This window comes from Rhincodon typus, chromosome 27 (assembly GCF_021869965.1).
Source record: "Rhincodon typus isolate 14 chromosome 27, sRhiTyp1.1, whole genome shotgun sequence".
Taxonomy (NCBI): Eukaryota; Metazoa; Chordata; class Chondrichthyes; order Orectolobiformes; family Rhincodontidae; genus Rhincodon; species Rhincodon typus.
The window spans coordinates 20819029-20834346 of NC_063358.1; the positions used below are offsets into that span (position 1 = coordinate 20819029).

At 37.0% G+C, this 15318-nt stretch overlaps 1 protein-coding gene and 1 long non-coding RNA gene across 2 annotated transcripts; one reads left to right on the forward strand and one right to left on the reverse strand.

Annotated features, from left to right (window-relative positions):
- The first annotated feature begins 20 nt into the window (after window positions 1-20).
- Window positions 21-7274, forward strand: LOC125486271 (transmembrane protein 50A-like). The gene is made up of 4 exons (XM_048613042.1): window positions 21-1085; window positions 1853-1945; window positions 4312-4372; window positions 4517-7274. Exons 1-4 carry the CDS (start codon window positions 983-985, stop codon window positions 4560-4562), a joined length of 303 nt encoding a protein of 100 aa, XP_048468999.1. The 5' UTR covers window positions 21-982; the 3' UTR covers window positions 4563-7274.
- A 2894-nt stretch (window positions 7275-10168) lies between these two features.
- LOC125486272 lies at window positions 10169-15238 on the reverse strand. The gene is made up of 2 exons (XR_007264942.1): window positions 14524-15238; window positions 10169-10847 (listed from the first exon to the last, which is right to left on the reverse strand). It is a non-coding gene; the product is annotated as an uncharacterized LOC125486272 (long non-coding RNA).
- Window positions 15239-15318: the final 80 nt, after the last annotated feature.

The following is a 15318-nucleotide window of genomic DNA, read 5'->3' on the forward strand; positions in this document are numbered from 1 at the left end:
ACTGTTGATTACTTCTATTGACAGGTGTTGCTTTGTCCTCAAGATTGAATGCATAATTCTAATCAATACACTGTAACCTGTCCAGTCTGAAAATCTGAAATCAGAAACAATAGCTTTTGGGAATTCTTTAGAGAAGGCTCACACAACTTGCAGACCCACCACTCACCACTCTGTAACAAATCAGAAAATGATGAACATGCTGGCCTTTGTTTTTATTATCATGGTTTTGATTCTACTGTGTACAATACTACTGCTACATTAGAACATTGTAAAAGGGAATAAATAATAATTGCTGAAAATGAGGGTGACATCCTTGGATTCTTCCAGAGGGAAGACTGTGAAAGAGAGAGATGAAATGAATAACAGAGGAAGACAGCTGGCTAATTACTTAGAATTAAAATTGTGGTTAGACATTCTCACATTATTCAGAATTATACAGAATTAATTCAGAAAATTCAGCATTCCAGAAGTGATGGTCCTGAGCATTCTGGACTGGAGAGATTACATAATGTTCCAGACAAATTTCCAGACTGAACCATCAATAATCAGCCTGTAATGTGAATATACTATTGAGATTATTTATTTACGTTCCAGGACTGCAGATCTGAATTTCTCTGATCTTTCCTGAACTTAGGGTTTCAGGATAGTCTTGGGTCTATTCATATCAATGCCTAAGCTTCAATGTCTTTCTGGTGTCTCAGCTGTGCACAATAGTAATGCGGCCTGACCACAGCTATATATATTCCTAGCATTGTTTTTAGACCTATATTCATTATTTTGAATGGTTTAATTCCACAGGGCTGTAGGTGGCCATGTTTCCTTACATACTTAATAACTTACTGATTGCACATCAATCAAGCATGTGTTGTGCTTGCAGTGTAATGTTGCAGCATTATACATTGTCTCTGAACTGCGTAACTCTGAATCAGCAGGAAATTGGACATTTTGTTTCACAAGCATAAGTTTTCATTCTCATTCTGCGATGAAGATTTACTTGAAATTGTTTGTTTCTGTTAGGATAAATGCAGTTTCAAATGGACAAGTTCGTGGTGATGGTTATAGTGAAGGTTGTTTGGGCCAAACAGGTATTTCTTTATTGTTCTGATCAATAATATGGTATGAATTATGCAGTCTCTGAGGTTGTTCCCAGTAAAATTCTGTTCTTGATTTTTTGTTTTTATTCTCATTTTATGAATTCTGTGTTATCAAGTTGAGTCTGAATCCTCTTAGTTTGATGGCTGCTTTAACAAAATCCATTTAGAAATAGAAAATATAGTAAGTAAATATATAAAGTTGGTACATTGGTGAATTGTTGCACCAACTTTTCTTTGCCCACAATTGTAGCCAGTGAGGGTCATGTTGTCCCTGTCCATCTTTCTTCGGACTTTCCACTGTTGATTTATGTTGCCCAATGGGGTTATGATTGTGGACCTGCTCACCTCATGGCCAGCCAGATGATAATATGTCTTTTGTGTATTTAATTATCCTGTACATTAGCAATAAGAAACCATAATTCTGCTAACCAGTTTGGGAAGTTCATTGCATCTATGACTTATCATTAAAAATAATCCGGGTGGTTTCCTTTCACTTTAATCACTGCAGAGATGTACTGCTATTGTAATTTAACATGATTGCAATAGATTGTTATCAATATTTTTGTAATTCACGTTGATTACAGCCGTTAGTTAATAGAGAATCTTCTCTCTAATGCACACGGATTTGTAGCACACTTTTGGAAAGACTGTTGAGCATAGGTCCTGAAGTTGCAACTATATGCTTTGATCAAATGTGGACAGTTTTCTATCAGTGCTTGTATATTGTACTCCCTTAAGAGAATTGATTATTTTCTCAGGTGCTCGAATTTGGCTGTTCATTGGTTTTATGTTGGCATTTGGATCTCTCATTGCATCCATGTGGATCCTCTTTGGTGGTTATGTTGTGCCACGTAAGTGAATGCAAGTAATTCTGTAATCTGCTTTTGTGAAATTCAAATGTAGTCCCAAATGCTGAAACTCAAGTAATTAGTTTTAATTTATTACTAGCTTTTGTGTTGTTGGGTCACTTCTTTGTCAATGTCTCCTAAAGTTTAAAGAGAAAACAACAGCACAAAAAGGTTGATAATAATGTAATCATTGTGAATGATGTTTAGTGAATTTTTGGTGTTCATATAGTTTGCCATTTAACAATGGTTGAGTTTTTAAAATTGAACTTCCATTGAATATTCAGAGAATACGTAAAACAATATCAAATCTGCTAGAGTTCTTTTGATGAGGTAACAAGCAGGTTAGGTAAAGGGGAAGCAGTGGTGGAATATATTGGGATTTTCAGAGGACGTTTTGATAACACAGACTACTTAATAAGATAAGAGCTCGTAGTTTTCAAGGTAGTATATTAGCATGGATGGAGGATGCGCCAACTAATTGAAGACAGCGAACTGGGATAAAGATGGTATTTTCAGGTTGGTAATTTGTAGTTAATGGTGTGCCTCACAAATCGGTGCTGGTGCTACAATTATTTACAGTATATATTAATGACAAATGTGGAAATGAATGTATAATATTCAAGTTTGCAGATGACACAAAAATAGGTGGGAAGCCAAGTGATGTGAGTGACAGTCTGCTAAGTCTGTGAACAAAAAAAGTGATAGATGGAATGTAATGTGGAAGATGTGAGGTTATACACTTCGGCAGAAATATGAGAAGCTGAATATTATTTAAATGGAGAAAGACTGGAGAAAGCTATAGAACAGGGATTTCGAAGTCCTTATCCATGAATCACAAAAACAATGTCTGAGTTCAGCAAGTAATAGGGAAGACAAATGGAATGCTGACTTTCATTTCGAAAGAAATGGAGTAAAAAATTAGGGATGTTTTGCTAAAACAAGGCACTAGTCAGACCACAACTGAGGTACTGTGAACAGTTTTGGGTCTTTTATCTAATGAAAGATATATTAGTGTTGGAAGCAGTCCGGAGAATGTTCACTGGAATGCTATTAGTTATGAAGATACTGTCTTGTGAGGCAAGGTTGCGTTAAGCAGGCCTATACTAGTTGGAAAATAGAAGAATGAGAGGTGACCTTATGGAAACGTACAAGATTCTTTAGAGGTTTTGACAGGATAAATACAGAATGGTGGTTTGCCCTGGTGGAAGAATCTAGGACCAGAGGGCTTAATCTCAGAATAAGTGGTCACACTTTTAAGGCAGAGATGAAGGCCAACATATCATTTGCCTCCTTCACTGCCTGCTGCATAGGCTGGGCCAAGTAAGAATAGCCAATAACCTTCTCTAAAGGGCATTAGAAAAACAAATGCGTTTTTACAACAATCAATGATAACTCCCATAATCACTATCCCAGAAGCTAGCTATATATTCCAAATGTATTAATTATCTTTAAATCTCACCACCAGCTGCCATGGTGAGATTTAAAACCATGTCCTTAGACCATTTGTCTGTAATTTTGAATTAATGATCTAGTGACATTACTACTGTATCACCATCTCTACAATAAAATCCTGATCTTGGTTCCCAACAGCGTTTGCTTTAGAGACTTCCTGCACTGAGAGTCCATTGCCTACCACCTGGTAAATACTAGCAGGAGGACATGAGACCCTTAAGTGAGCATTTGTCCGCGAGGCCTCAATTAGAAGTGAGAAGGCTGTTAGTGAGCCTTCCTGTTCCAGACTTCATCAGGGGAGGCAGGAAGACTACAGTTTCCATCCACATTCTCCTGCCTGATTGCCTCCCTTGATTTAATGTGTTTGAATTCCACCATGTATCCATGCCACTCTTAATCTGGAATTAAGAGTTTAATGATGGCCAGAAAACTATTGTGGAATGTTGTAAAAACCTATCTGGTTCATTAATGTCCTTTAGGGAAGGAAACAGCCATTCTTACCTAGTCTGGCCTGTATGTGACTCCAGGCGCATGGCAATATAGATGACTTTTAGCTCACATGCCATGACCAAATAATAAATGCCCTAACGGCAAACATACCTGGGAAGACATTAAAATCCTCCCTTCATTTTAAGTGTTTTGCTGTAAAGTTCTTCAGTACATTCTAATTTTATGAGAATTGCTATGAAAGTGCAAATTCTTTATTTTTAGTAGACTTTTTACTAAAAATGAAATTTGGAATATAACTGAATATGTAGACAATGAGTGAGTATACGAGATTGAGTAGACAACATGTCTTGTGGTCAAAATTGAGAGAGTATTGAAGATTATAGGTTTGATATAAATGTATGCTATTTTGCTTTTCAATATTTTAATTTATTGCAGACTTTTTTAAAGAAAAAATGTTTTCTTTCTAGAAAAGTCAGATGTTTACCCTGGTATAGCTGTCTTCTTCCAAAATGCATTTATCTTCTTTGGGTAAGCATAAAATTTACATTACTGCCAAATGCATGTGAGAGCTATTTCTAAAACTTTTAAAAAGATACAATAAAGTGTACAGCAATTGAGACTGACTGAAATTTAGAAGCTGTGTTTTAAAAGTGAAATTTCTCTTTCACACAGGGGTCTGGTTTTCAAGTTTGGACGTACAGAAGATCTTTGGCAGTAAATACGTGGACATGGAAGTCCACTGACTACATATTTTGTATTTTCTCACCGTTTGCATCTTGCTGTGTTCGGTGTAACTTTTGCTGTTGAGTTTACATGCTGCCACTGTACCATTTTTCCCTTTTGGAATTCATCGCTTATATTTGACTTCTGTGTTTTTGTTTATTTATGGGCATTGTCAGGATGAGTGGTATATAATAATGTAGAACAGATTAAAATGTTACCTAGCAGTTGCTGAATTCAAAATGGAGGATTATAGCCAAAGTGTAACATTGTGACATTTTTTAAAATGATGGATGGGATTTTCTGAGCAAGATGTGTTGAGTCACTGATTTTGTTGTCAATCTTCCAGTGTGTACCTATTCCATAATTGCTGGGAAAATCAATTTTTACATGGTATAGCAAACATGCTGTTCCATCGACCTTGGAAGAAGTGTGATGCAAGAGTGGGCACAGTTTCACAAGATGCTCAATTATTTCTGTCCATGCATTCTGTGCTGGTACTGGTCCTCTGGCAAGCCCTACTATGATCATTGGCCGTGTATTCCTCATTCTTTGTAGTATTACTTGCTCTTCTCATAGTCCTAGAGAATATTCCCATGATCTATGCCCAATTGCAACATTCACAATTCAGATACTTCTTGGTAGTCATTTTGTGTCAGAGAACAAGGAACGAGTGCTCTGAAGATGTTATGTGACTGCTGACTTTAATCACAAGCAGCAATTAACATCTTTTGGTCATTGTGACATTTGGAAACATTTTCTGACCTGATAATTTGAAGGCTTGATCATACTGGCAAATGTAACAGTGACAGCAATTGCTGCATTAATCTTTCTATGCTGAATGGACAGCAATCCAAGTGCATACTGCCAAGTTCAAATCATTACAAGTATTGTAAAGGCAAAGCTTTCTTTGAAGTGGGAGCATCAACAACAATGCTCATGCCCAGCCTCTTCATTATTTGGCACAAATCCATGTTGTATTTCTGCTTAGTTTCAATGTGACTTACCAGTCACTGATCATAGATATTAAATTGCTCCTCCCATTACATAATCTTTCTTGTTAATCTGGAAATTTTAAGTCCATTCTTTCCACTTCTTTGGGGTGAGGAGGTGGTAGCTGCTGTCTCCTAATAACATGGTTATTTGTCCACCTTACCTTCTTACCTCAGCAATTCCCCCCCCCCCCCCCCCCCCCCCCCCTTTAATAACCAGAAAATGCCTAATCTAGCAGGCAGTGCAGCTACTGTATCATTTGGAATGTGATGAGTAGACTGGGATTCTCACAAATATTAACAATAAGAACTTGCTGATCTCTGTACCTGGAAATTTGATTCAAACAAAATGCCAAAAAAAACCTAAAAAAAAAATCAATTCTGCAGTACAGAAATCAAACTGCTAATAATTTTGCTTGACAGAAAGTCCTGAATGAGTCTACATTAGGTGATATTAGACCCACCTCTGTCTAGATTACTTGGTATAACTGTCCTAAAACTAGCATGAATCCAAGAAATTTGTGCTTGCAGTTTTTTTAAATGGGGACAGACCTGTGTTATTGTTTTGGAGAGTTTGACGAGCACTTTAATCTAATTCACGAATGTTTTGCCAAAATAGAATGGCATTAACCAGGTTATCCACACAATATCTTCCTTAACTCCTGTGCTGGAAACAGCTTTATAATATAGATGCAGCAGAAGTTTCTAGGAAATTCCCAACCAATATTTGTTTTAAATATAGAAGCTCCTGGATGTAAAACTAACTTGAGCTTATGCAGAGCAACATACAAACTGAAGATGTTCTGGGGATTTAGAGCCAGATCGATACCTTGTGTAGTTGCTATTTGCTGTACCTTTATCTACAAAATAAGATTTGCATTGTTCAACCACTTAAAACCACTGTTTGTTAAAACAATGATGATGTGCTGGTGAACACTGCAAGATTGCATTAAAGATACTGGGGTTTGTAAGCTGGAGATTCCTTGTGAATGTACCTCTCTTAACTTGACTAGCTCTCTTGAGCTGTCCTTTTTCCAATCTGAAATCCAAATTGGTGAAACACATTACTTACTTCAGTCTGAACAGGAAAAGTAAGTAGCAATAAATGACTTGGGTAGTTCAAAGAAAGATGACCATTGTCAGATTTGGGGGATATTGTAATGACAGTTTTAAGATTAAAATGAAGGTAATTATCAACTGTATCTAATCACATTTTAATACTGATGATGGGGAAACTCAAGTGATCAGTGGTGGCATTCTTAGAATGTTAGTTTATTTGAAATTTTGAGTATCAATAGCTATGTTGGCAGCCATGTCCACTACAAATCAGTTGACCCTTCTCGTACAGACATACACATGGTCTTTAAGTTGTAGCTTATTAGTAATTATGGTTTGTATATTCTGCTATAGTTGTTGCATTCCTGAAAATAAAATAAAGGATTCCTACAAAATGCTGAATAATAATTATTTGATATATAACTTAGTTTTGCACAGGCATGTAATGCAAAGTTGACTTTAGTGCACAGTCATCATTTATGACCTTTTATTTTTCTTTGTTAAAGTTACCATGGAGCTCAATCGTGTATTTTAATTACTTGCTATTTTGTGTAATCAATACTTCATTTTTTTAATTACGAAGTGTATGTGCAATCTAACAATTGCAAAATTACCAAGTATTAAAATCATAATAAAGGAAAATTTCAAAAATGGTGGAGCAATAACTGAATCTATTTATTGTAGTACTTACAACTTACTGCGTTCCTACTAATACTGGAGGCCAGTGTTTGATATGCTGTACCTTGGAAGATAAGCAATGAAATTATCAACAAGTAGAATGACTACAAATCTCTGCATTGTTAACACTTCTTTAGTCAGATGCCTGAGTCAACAATAAAGACTGTCTCCTCTTAAGGCTAAAAATATTATTGCAGAAGTTACTCAGGGCTTACTTATTTTTGATTAATTGGCAGTTAGGCCAGTTTGTAGAGATTTGGAAACTGCTTTTCACCGGTCTTTGTTTGGAATACCATATGGCCCCAAAGAGAAGAATTTTTCAGTTTGAGAAAACTTATGGGACAGTTTGGAACAAAAACAGAAAATGCAGGAAATGCTCATGGCTGACAATAGCTGTCAAACAAAAAACACAATTAAACCTTTTAGGTGTGTGACTTTGTCAGAAGTGTTCTGATGAAAGGTCACAGACCTCTTTTTCTCTTCCCAGGAAATTAGTCTGGATGATGAATATTATTTTTTTCAAAAAATTTCACGTTCTCAGTATTTTGCTTTTGTGTTTGGAAGAGGTGGTTTGCCAAATCAGTCTCAGTAATTCCATTGTAGCAGTTGGTTATATGAGGGGAATGATTGAAAATATGGCAGCTATTATTCAATTTGACTTGAGAATGACTCAGACTTTGAAATTAAGAGCACATTAGCCTGATTCTTATATAACCATTTCTCACCTGTTGAGATGACCTGTACGAGAGAGCATTCATATCACTGAAACTGTTTTGGATGAGTAATCTGTACCAAATTGAAGAATATTCATTTTGTATAACGGGACCAAGCATTTTGTAGAAATGTTAGTGTTCTATACTATACTATGAGGGCCAACTCGGAGATGATCAATCCTAACAATACATCGAAATATTTTGCTGAGAAACAAGCTCATCTTGTAACAAAAAAAAATGCCAAGCTACAAATTGCCATATATATTGCCTTCTCTTTCCTGGAAATTTAAATGGGGAACAATGACATCTAACTCAAACCAGTACCTTAATTAGGGGACTGATTAAGTAAATTTGTTTCGTGGTTTCAAGATGGCAAGCCTGCCAATAGAAGCCTGAAACTGAACATCCCTTTTCTGCTAAACTCCATAGTCTGGTAAATGTTAACTATGACCTTATTTCTTCACCTTCGTAGAATAAGTAGAAAAATAATGCTGTTTCAGAGATAGTAGGAACTGGAGATGCTGGAGAATCTGAGATAACAAGGTGTAGAACTGGATGAACGCAGCAGGCCAAGCAGCTTCAGAAGAGCAGGAAGGCTGACGTTTCAGGCCTAGACCCTCCTTCAGCCCGAAATGTCAGCCTTCCTGCTCCTCTGATGCTGCTTGGCCTGCTGTGTTCATCCAGCTCCACATCTTGTTATCTCAGAAAAATAATGCTTGTCCTTTTTAACTAAGTCTTTTTTTGTACTTAGCTACTTTTGTACTTAAGATGGTGCCACGTGTGTGCTTTTCGCTGTACTTCTGTACTTGAGTACAGGTGACAATAAAAATCTAAATCTGAAATGGCACCACTGCACTGCTGAGTATTTTAAAATTTATAAGTCAGCATGGATCATTAATGGCATATTGAGGAGTTGTGAAGGAGCACACGTAAGAGCATTTAAAATAGATGCTGCAATAAGGCTTTTGAACTTCCAAACCTGCTCAGCCATTTAATAGCAGATATTCTACCTCAACTCCACTTTCCCACACTTCTGTTATTTCAAAGTTCTCCAATTTCCCAAAAATCAATCCATCTCTATTTTAAATAGAGTATAACGATCAGCCATTGAGTATATGTGGTAGCAAATTCTAAAGATTGACAATCTTGTAAGAAGTGTAATTTCTCTCTACCTTTGACAATACACAATTTAGGCTAATATGGTGGCCCTATGTTCTAGCATGTCCAACAAAGGGTCATAAGTTCTCAGCATCTGTGTTTGCATATTCTACATGATCGTAATAAAACAAATCTATTATGCAATTTAAAAAAAAACTAAAAGTGTATGTTGTCACAGCAACTTTGACTGACTGACTGCAACATATCACCACCGCATTTAATTTTCCATGTAAAATTTTTGGCTGACAGAAATAAATCACACATTGGATCATCACTATATCTACAGAAAGGGTAACCGCTGCAGTTGGTTTGACAATTGGTACAATACTACAGAAATATTCTACAATGTGATTAAAAACATTTGTAGCACATAAGCAGGCCATTTCTTTCTTCAAATGACTTGCGTTACAGATAAGAATCAAAATCAGGAAAATGTGTTTCACTGCATAAGAATGACACTGCTGTTCTCTGTATATCTACCTAATATCTAAAAGGTTGTGGAGTTGTGATGTTGGGTTCAATATTAAGTGGATATATGGATGAGGTAGGCTTGTGAATTGAAATAATTGAATCTTATTGCATTTCTGATTGTACTTACAACACCTGTAAAATTCTCAATTTTACAAATTTTATTTCAAAGAAACCTGGAAAGTAAACTGATGTCCATTTTCAATGATGGTTTTGTATTTGTAAAAGTGTAAAAGTGCATTTTATGTATTTGTGCTGTTGGCATGGATCTTTGCGCACAACAGAACACATCCACCAACCATTTTGGATGGTTTCAAATTTGTCTTTTCAGGCATGGAAAAAATTAAAAAATTAATTGTAAAACATGGTATGTTGTTCTTCGTTCCCAAATATCTCATACTGTTGGTCTACAAAGCCAGTGTTGGATAGATTCGTAAAATTTATACTTTCTACTCCGGGTGGGTGAGGTTAACTCACATTATAAAATTAACATTCCAAATGACCGTGTTTTTTAAAAAAAACTGAACCCAGACTGTTGCTGTTGGCTGATTATTTGATTTGTTTTATTCACAGATATTTTTCCACCAAAAATCCTAGATGGAAATAATAACGCAAGCTGATTTTTCCTGTTCTTTTCCAAGGGATACAGAAGTAATTGCAAAAGCATATTGTTGGCTTAGTTGACATTATCTAACTCAGCACAGACCATGGAATCCTGAGTATGGAATCTTCCTGGTCTGGATGAGTCAGAGTGCAATGAATTTGTTAAATACTCCATGAAGGAAGTTTCACCTTTTCTAAATAGTTACTATGTCAATGTTTCTTCAACATTTTTTAATGCTAGCTTATAAGTTTACACATGATCAAGAAATGCAAGTTTTCACATATTCAGTACAATACTTAATCAAAAACAGAAAAAACAAAACAATATATAAAGCTCTTGCATTTTGACAAATGCTTACACAGTCCATTTGTTTTACATGTGTTTTCAACATGCATAGATGTGTTTTATATTACATTTGGGCAGTGGTACCAGCAGACACAATCATACATTATCGCTTGCTAAAATTCAAGAGACCTTTGTTCTTTTGTACATTTCTTGTGAAATTACTTCAAACCTTTGGAAATTAATCAACATCTGTAGTCGGTAGTCTTATTGTTTCCATATAGACACAGTGCTGGTGAATGTTTTCAGATCATAGTTGCTAAGTGTGGAAACTATATAAAAAAGGAAAATGAATCAGCTCCATTGTCAACTATTTAAAGTTCAGTTTACAGCAGACATTTATTCTTTAGAGCAGCTGATGGTTTATGTGTCATTTAAAATTGCATACACCTTAATCTATAATATTGTAGAAAGAAATGTTTTAGCTTGTGAAGATAAACCAGACCTGATTTAGAAGTACTGAAGACAGTGGCATTTTTATTTCAAATGATAAAGCATGCAACAGTTCAGTTTAAGGTCGGGGCAATTATTTAAAAGGCACAGGATGGAATTTTCCCTTTCTTTTTGATCCACGGGGGGTGAATGCATTAAGTGGTGAAGAAGATGTCACCACAACCACCAAGAAAGTTCTTCAATTGCCTGGCAAGCAGCTGTTTAAGAAGCGAGCATGGACAGGTGTCTTGGAAGATTACAAGCCTCAACACTGGTGCTCCAGGTGGCCAGAAGCTTACGGGTCTTAAAGTCTGCCAGTAGAGGTCAACACTTCGAAGGATCCAGCAGCAATAAGTAAATATTCTTATATACTTCTCACAGGAGAGGATGTTCATGCGGAGAGGGAGTGTCAAGAGGGTCTAAGATAAGGAAACGAAATGGCCTTCTAAGATCACCCATCCATTCATCCAACTGAACTCAGACTAGAGGGATTGGAGACCACACCCTCGACACTGGCTGGCAGGTCGCCGTAGTTTCTCAGTCACCTTTTTTGCCTGCTTGGGGAGGCTGATGGTGGAGAGGTGGCAAGTTGGGGCAATGGCTGGGTCTTACATGTTGGTATTTCTAGAAGGTCACACAGGGACCTTTTTGCCCAAGACTTAATTAGTGAGATGTGAAAAGGGGAAATAATTGGGCTAGCAGGCCCTAGAAAGAAACTCACCCACTTCTCACCAATTCAGGGAGGAAAAAAGAATAATCACACCAGAAGGTTCACTAAGGAAAACCCTGGTGACCATCAATTATGATCAACTCTAATCTTTCAAATGATTTACAGAATAGTTTAATAATACCTTTTACCACTTGATGACTCTATGATGTGAATCTGCAGGCATAAACACCATATGTGCAAATAGCCTACAGCTCAACGGGACAGCTCTGTTCTGTTGCTGCTATGCCTAGAATGAGACAGTTCACCTATTTTCCAGCATGGTCCACTCCTTGGACAGAAATAGTCACAAGAGAGGTAAATGGAGGACAGAAAAGGAAAAATTGAAAGATAAAATGTGGAGGCAGACAAGGAGACCCAGAGGACAGGAGCATAAAAGCCTCAGCCTTTGAAATTGTTGAAGGATGAGAAAGGGGAAGCAAAGAGCAAATAGTAACCGGAAAATTGAGGAGGGAAAGATTAGAGTGTGAAAGAAAACTAACCAGATAGCAAGAGTTTTTGTAAACATTTTTAAAAAGGTCAACAAGGTGCTACTGATTAAATTGTTGGAGCAGTGGATTCATAAATGTTTGGGTTCTGATAGACTTTTTGAAATTCATTCATGAGGTGTGTGTTTTGCTGGCTGGGCTGGCATTTATTGCTCAACTCCTAATGGCCCTTGGGAAGGTACTGGCAACTTGACTTCATGAATTGTTGCAGTACATTTGGTACAAGTAGGGAGTTCCAGAATTTTGATCCAGTGACACTGAAAGAACAGCAATATATTTCCAGGTTAGGGTGGTGAGTGGCTTAGAGGAGAACTTGCAGATGTTGTCTGCTACCCTTATCCTTCTAGATGGTGTGACTGTGAGTTTGGAGGTGCTGTCTAAGGAGCCCTGATAAATTTCTGCAGTGCATCTTATAGATGGCAAACACTACCAATATTGAGCAACAGTAATAGAGGGACTCAATGTTTGTGGATGTGGAGCTAATCAAACAAGCTGCTTTGTTCTGTGATGCAGAGGGATCTGGGTGTCCTAGTGCATGAACCACAAAAGGCTAGTATGGAGGTGCAGCAAGTAATTAGAAAGCTAACGGTGTGTTATCACTTTTCATGAACAGAATTAAATACAAAAGTTGGGAGATTATCCTTCACTAATAAAGTTATTTGGTGAGACCATATCAGAAATACTGTGCCCACTTTTGGTCACTGTATTTAAGGAATGATCTAAGTATGTTGGAGGCAGTTTAGAGAACGTTTACAGGACTAACATCTGGAATGGTCAGGTGGTCTTATGAGGGAAGATTAGACAGACTAGTGTGTATTCACTGGAGTTTGGAAGAAGAAGTGGTGATTTGACTGAAACATGTAAGATAATGAGAGGTATTAACAGGATGATTGTGAAGAGGATGATTCTTCTCATGGGAATCTTTTACTAGGGGACACTGTTTAAAAGAAAGGGGTTGCCCATTTAAAAATGAAATGAGGCAAACTTTTTTTTCTCACAAAAGTTCATAAATTTTTTGAACTCTCTTCCAGAAAAGGCAATGGAAGGGAATATTTATATATTTTTAAGGCAGTGGTGTATCAATTCTTGATAAGCAAGGGGGTGAGAGATTATTGGGATAGGTAAGAACATAGATTTGAGGTTACAATCAGACAAATCTTTGAACTTATTAAATGGCAGACCAGGCTCAAGGGGCTGATCGGATTACTCCTCCTCCTTGTTTATGTGAAGGAGGACAGAAATTTTAACAGGAGGTATATTAAAGTCAATGGGGAAAAAAAAACTGGAAAGTGCATAAAATAGACTGTTGATGCATTATTGCCTAGTTTTGTTGCTGCTTAAGATGAATTTCATCCTCTCTATTTTTGCTAAGATCAGTTAGGGTACTTAGGTAAAAATAGTAGACAACTTTGGTGGGGCCCAGCCTGGCAAAATTTGAAGAACCACTGAATCAAGTGGTCTTGTTCAAATTCATGATTAAGGATAACAACAGGGATGACCAAGAAACTTCTTTATAGGAACATAGATGATAGTGTCGTATTTGGAGCACTAATACATTGTACCAGAGGATGTTCATTTATTTCTACTTCCTAATGAATTGCTCACCTCAGGGGCACAACTATCGAGAAATGTAAAGTGATGCAAGGTAATTCTCCAAGTGGAGACAGAGACAATCATATTGATCTCTATCTCTTACTCTGGCTAAAGAACAATGTAGTTGAGAGTCTGTGATCAAGTAATTTGCCCACTGTTGTGGGTGCAGAATGTGCATCACTGAATGAGGTTAAAAAAAGGACAGAAATAGAAAGATAAAGATATTGTTAAAAACACTGGTAGTAACTGAAAACAAAAAGTACTGGAAATCATAGCAGGTCAGGCAGCATCCATGGAGAGAGAGCAAGCTAACGTTTCCTGTCTAGATGAATCTTCATCAGAGCTCATGTGAAGTTTGGAGGGGGCAGCATTTATGCAATAGTGAAGGGGGGTTGCTGGGGGAGAAACGGTGTAGATAGTGCAGATTAAGTGATCGGAATGTGAGAAAGGCAGAACAACAGGGAGTCTAACTGTTAGACTGGAAAGAACAGACAGTCCCACTGGAGTTGGAAGAGGGGAGAGAAGACATGGTGATGGGTAGTCCTCAAGTAAAAGAATGTCAAATAATTGGAAATTCATATCCAAAATTGTGCTGCCACAAAATTAATATGTATTCTTGGTTAATTTTTGAACTTGTGTGTAAAATCTCATTTAGAACACAGTAACATTTTTAACATTTCTGTCCAAAACAGGTAGTTTCCTCCTTACCTCCCAATAAATTTGGTCATCATAGCATTTTAAATCAGGGGGCTGCTTCCAAATATTTAACTTCAGGATAATACCTGCAACCAAAATAAAATGGTGTAAGTTTGTATCCTTAAAGGCACAAACTTAATGGCTTTAAAACTACATTCAACTTCCACTGAAGACTTAAGCATTTAAACCAGTGTTGTGCTGATGGAGTGCTGCTTTGTCAGAGGTGTCATAATTTTGACAAAATATTAAACTGGGCCCCCATGCATCCATTTTGATTTTTGAAATTGCTGATATATTAACATCAAGTAAAGAAGAGAGCTGGTCCATAGTGTTCTGGTCAACATTTTCCCTCGATTACAATCATCCAAAATCAGTACAACTGGCCGTTCATTATTGTTTATAGAGACTGTTTATATGAGGAATGGATACAATATTTGCTTGTATATTGACAGTCATTGGACTTCAAACTGGGTGACAGAACGAGAGACATCTTGAGGGATTTTTTAAAAAAAATGATTTAATTTTATCCCTCCCAAGTGAATTAAAACTCTCAACACTGTATTTTCTTTCAGTTTCGTGTGTATTTGTAGAACAGAGTCAATATATGTGCTTTTCTGCATTCAGATTTTCACATGAATAGGTGAGGCACGTGCCTTAGATCCCAGAGATAGTAGGAACTGCAGATGCTGGAGAATCTGAGATAACAAGGTGTAGAGCTGGATGAACACAGCAGGCCAAGCAGCATCAGAGGGGCAGGAAGGCTGACGTTTCGGGCCTAGACCCTTCTTCAGAAAATCTGAAGAAGGG

What these genes read in the sequence shown, in the direction of transcription:
- LOC125486271 (XM_048613042.1), top strand. Translation starts at nt 983, where the DNA reads ATGAAGATTTACTTGAAATTGTTTGTTTCTGTTAGGATAAATGCAGTT. An exon ending in AGGTTGTTTGGGCCAAACAG is followed by an intron (nt 1,086 to 1,852) that starts GTATTTCTTTAT and finishes TTATTTTCTCAG; the next exon opens with GTGCTCGAATTTGGCTGTTC. An exon ending in AATGCATTTATCTTCTTTGG is followed by an intron (nt 4,373 to 4,516) that starts GTAAGCATAAAA and finishes TCTTTCACACAG; the next exon opens with GGGTCTGGTTTTCAAGTTTG.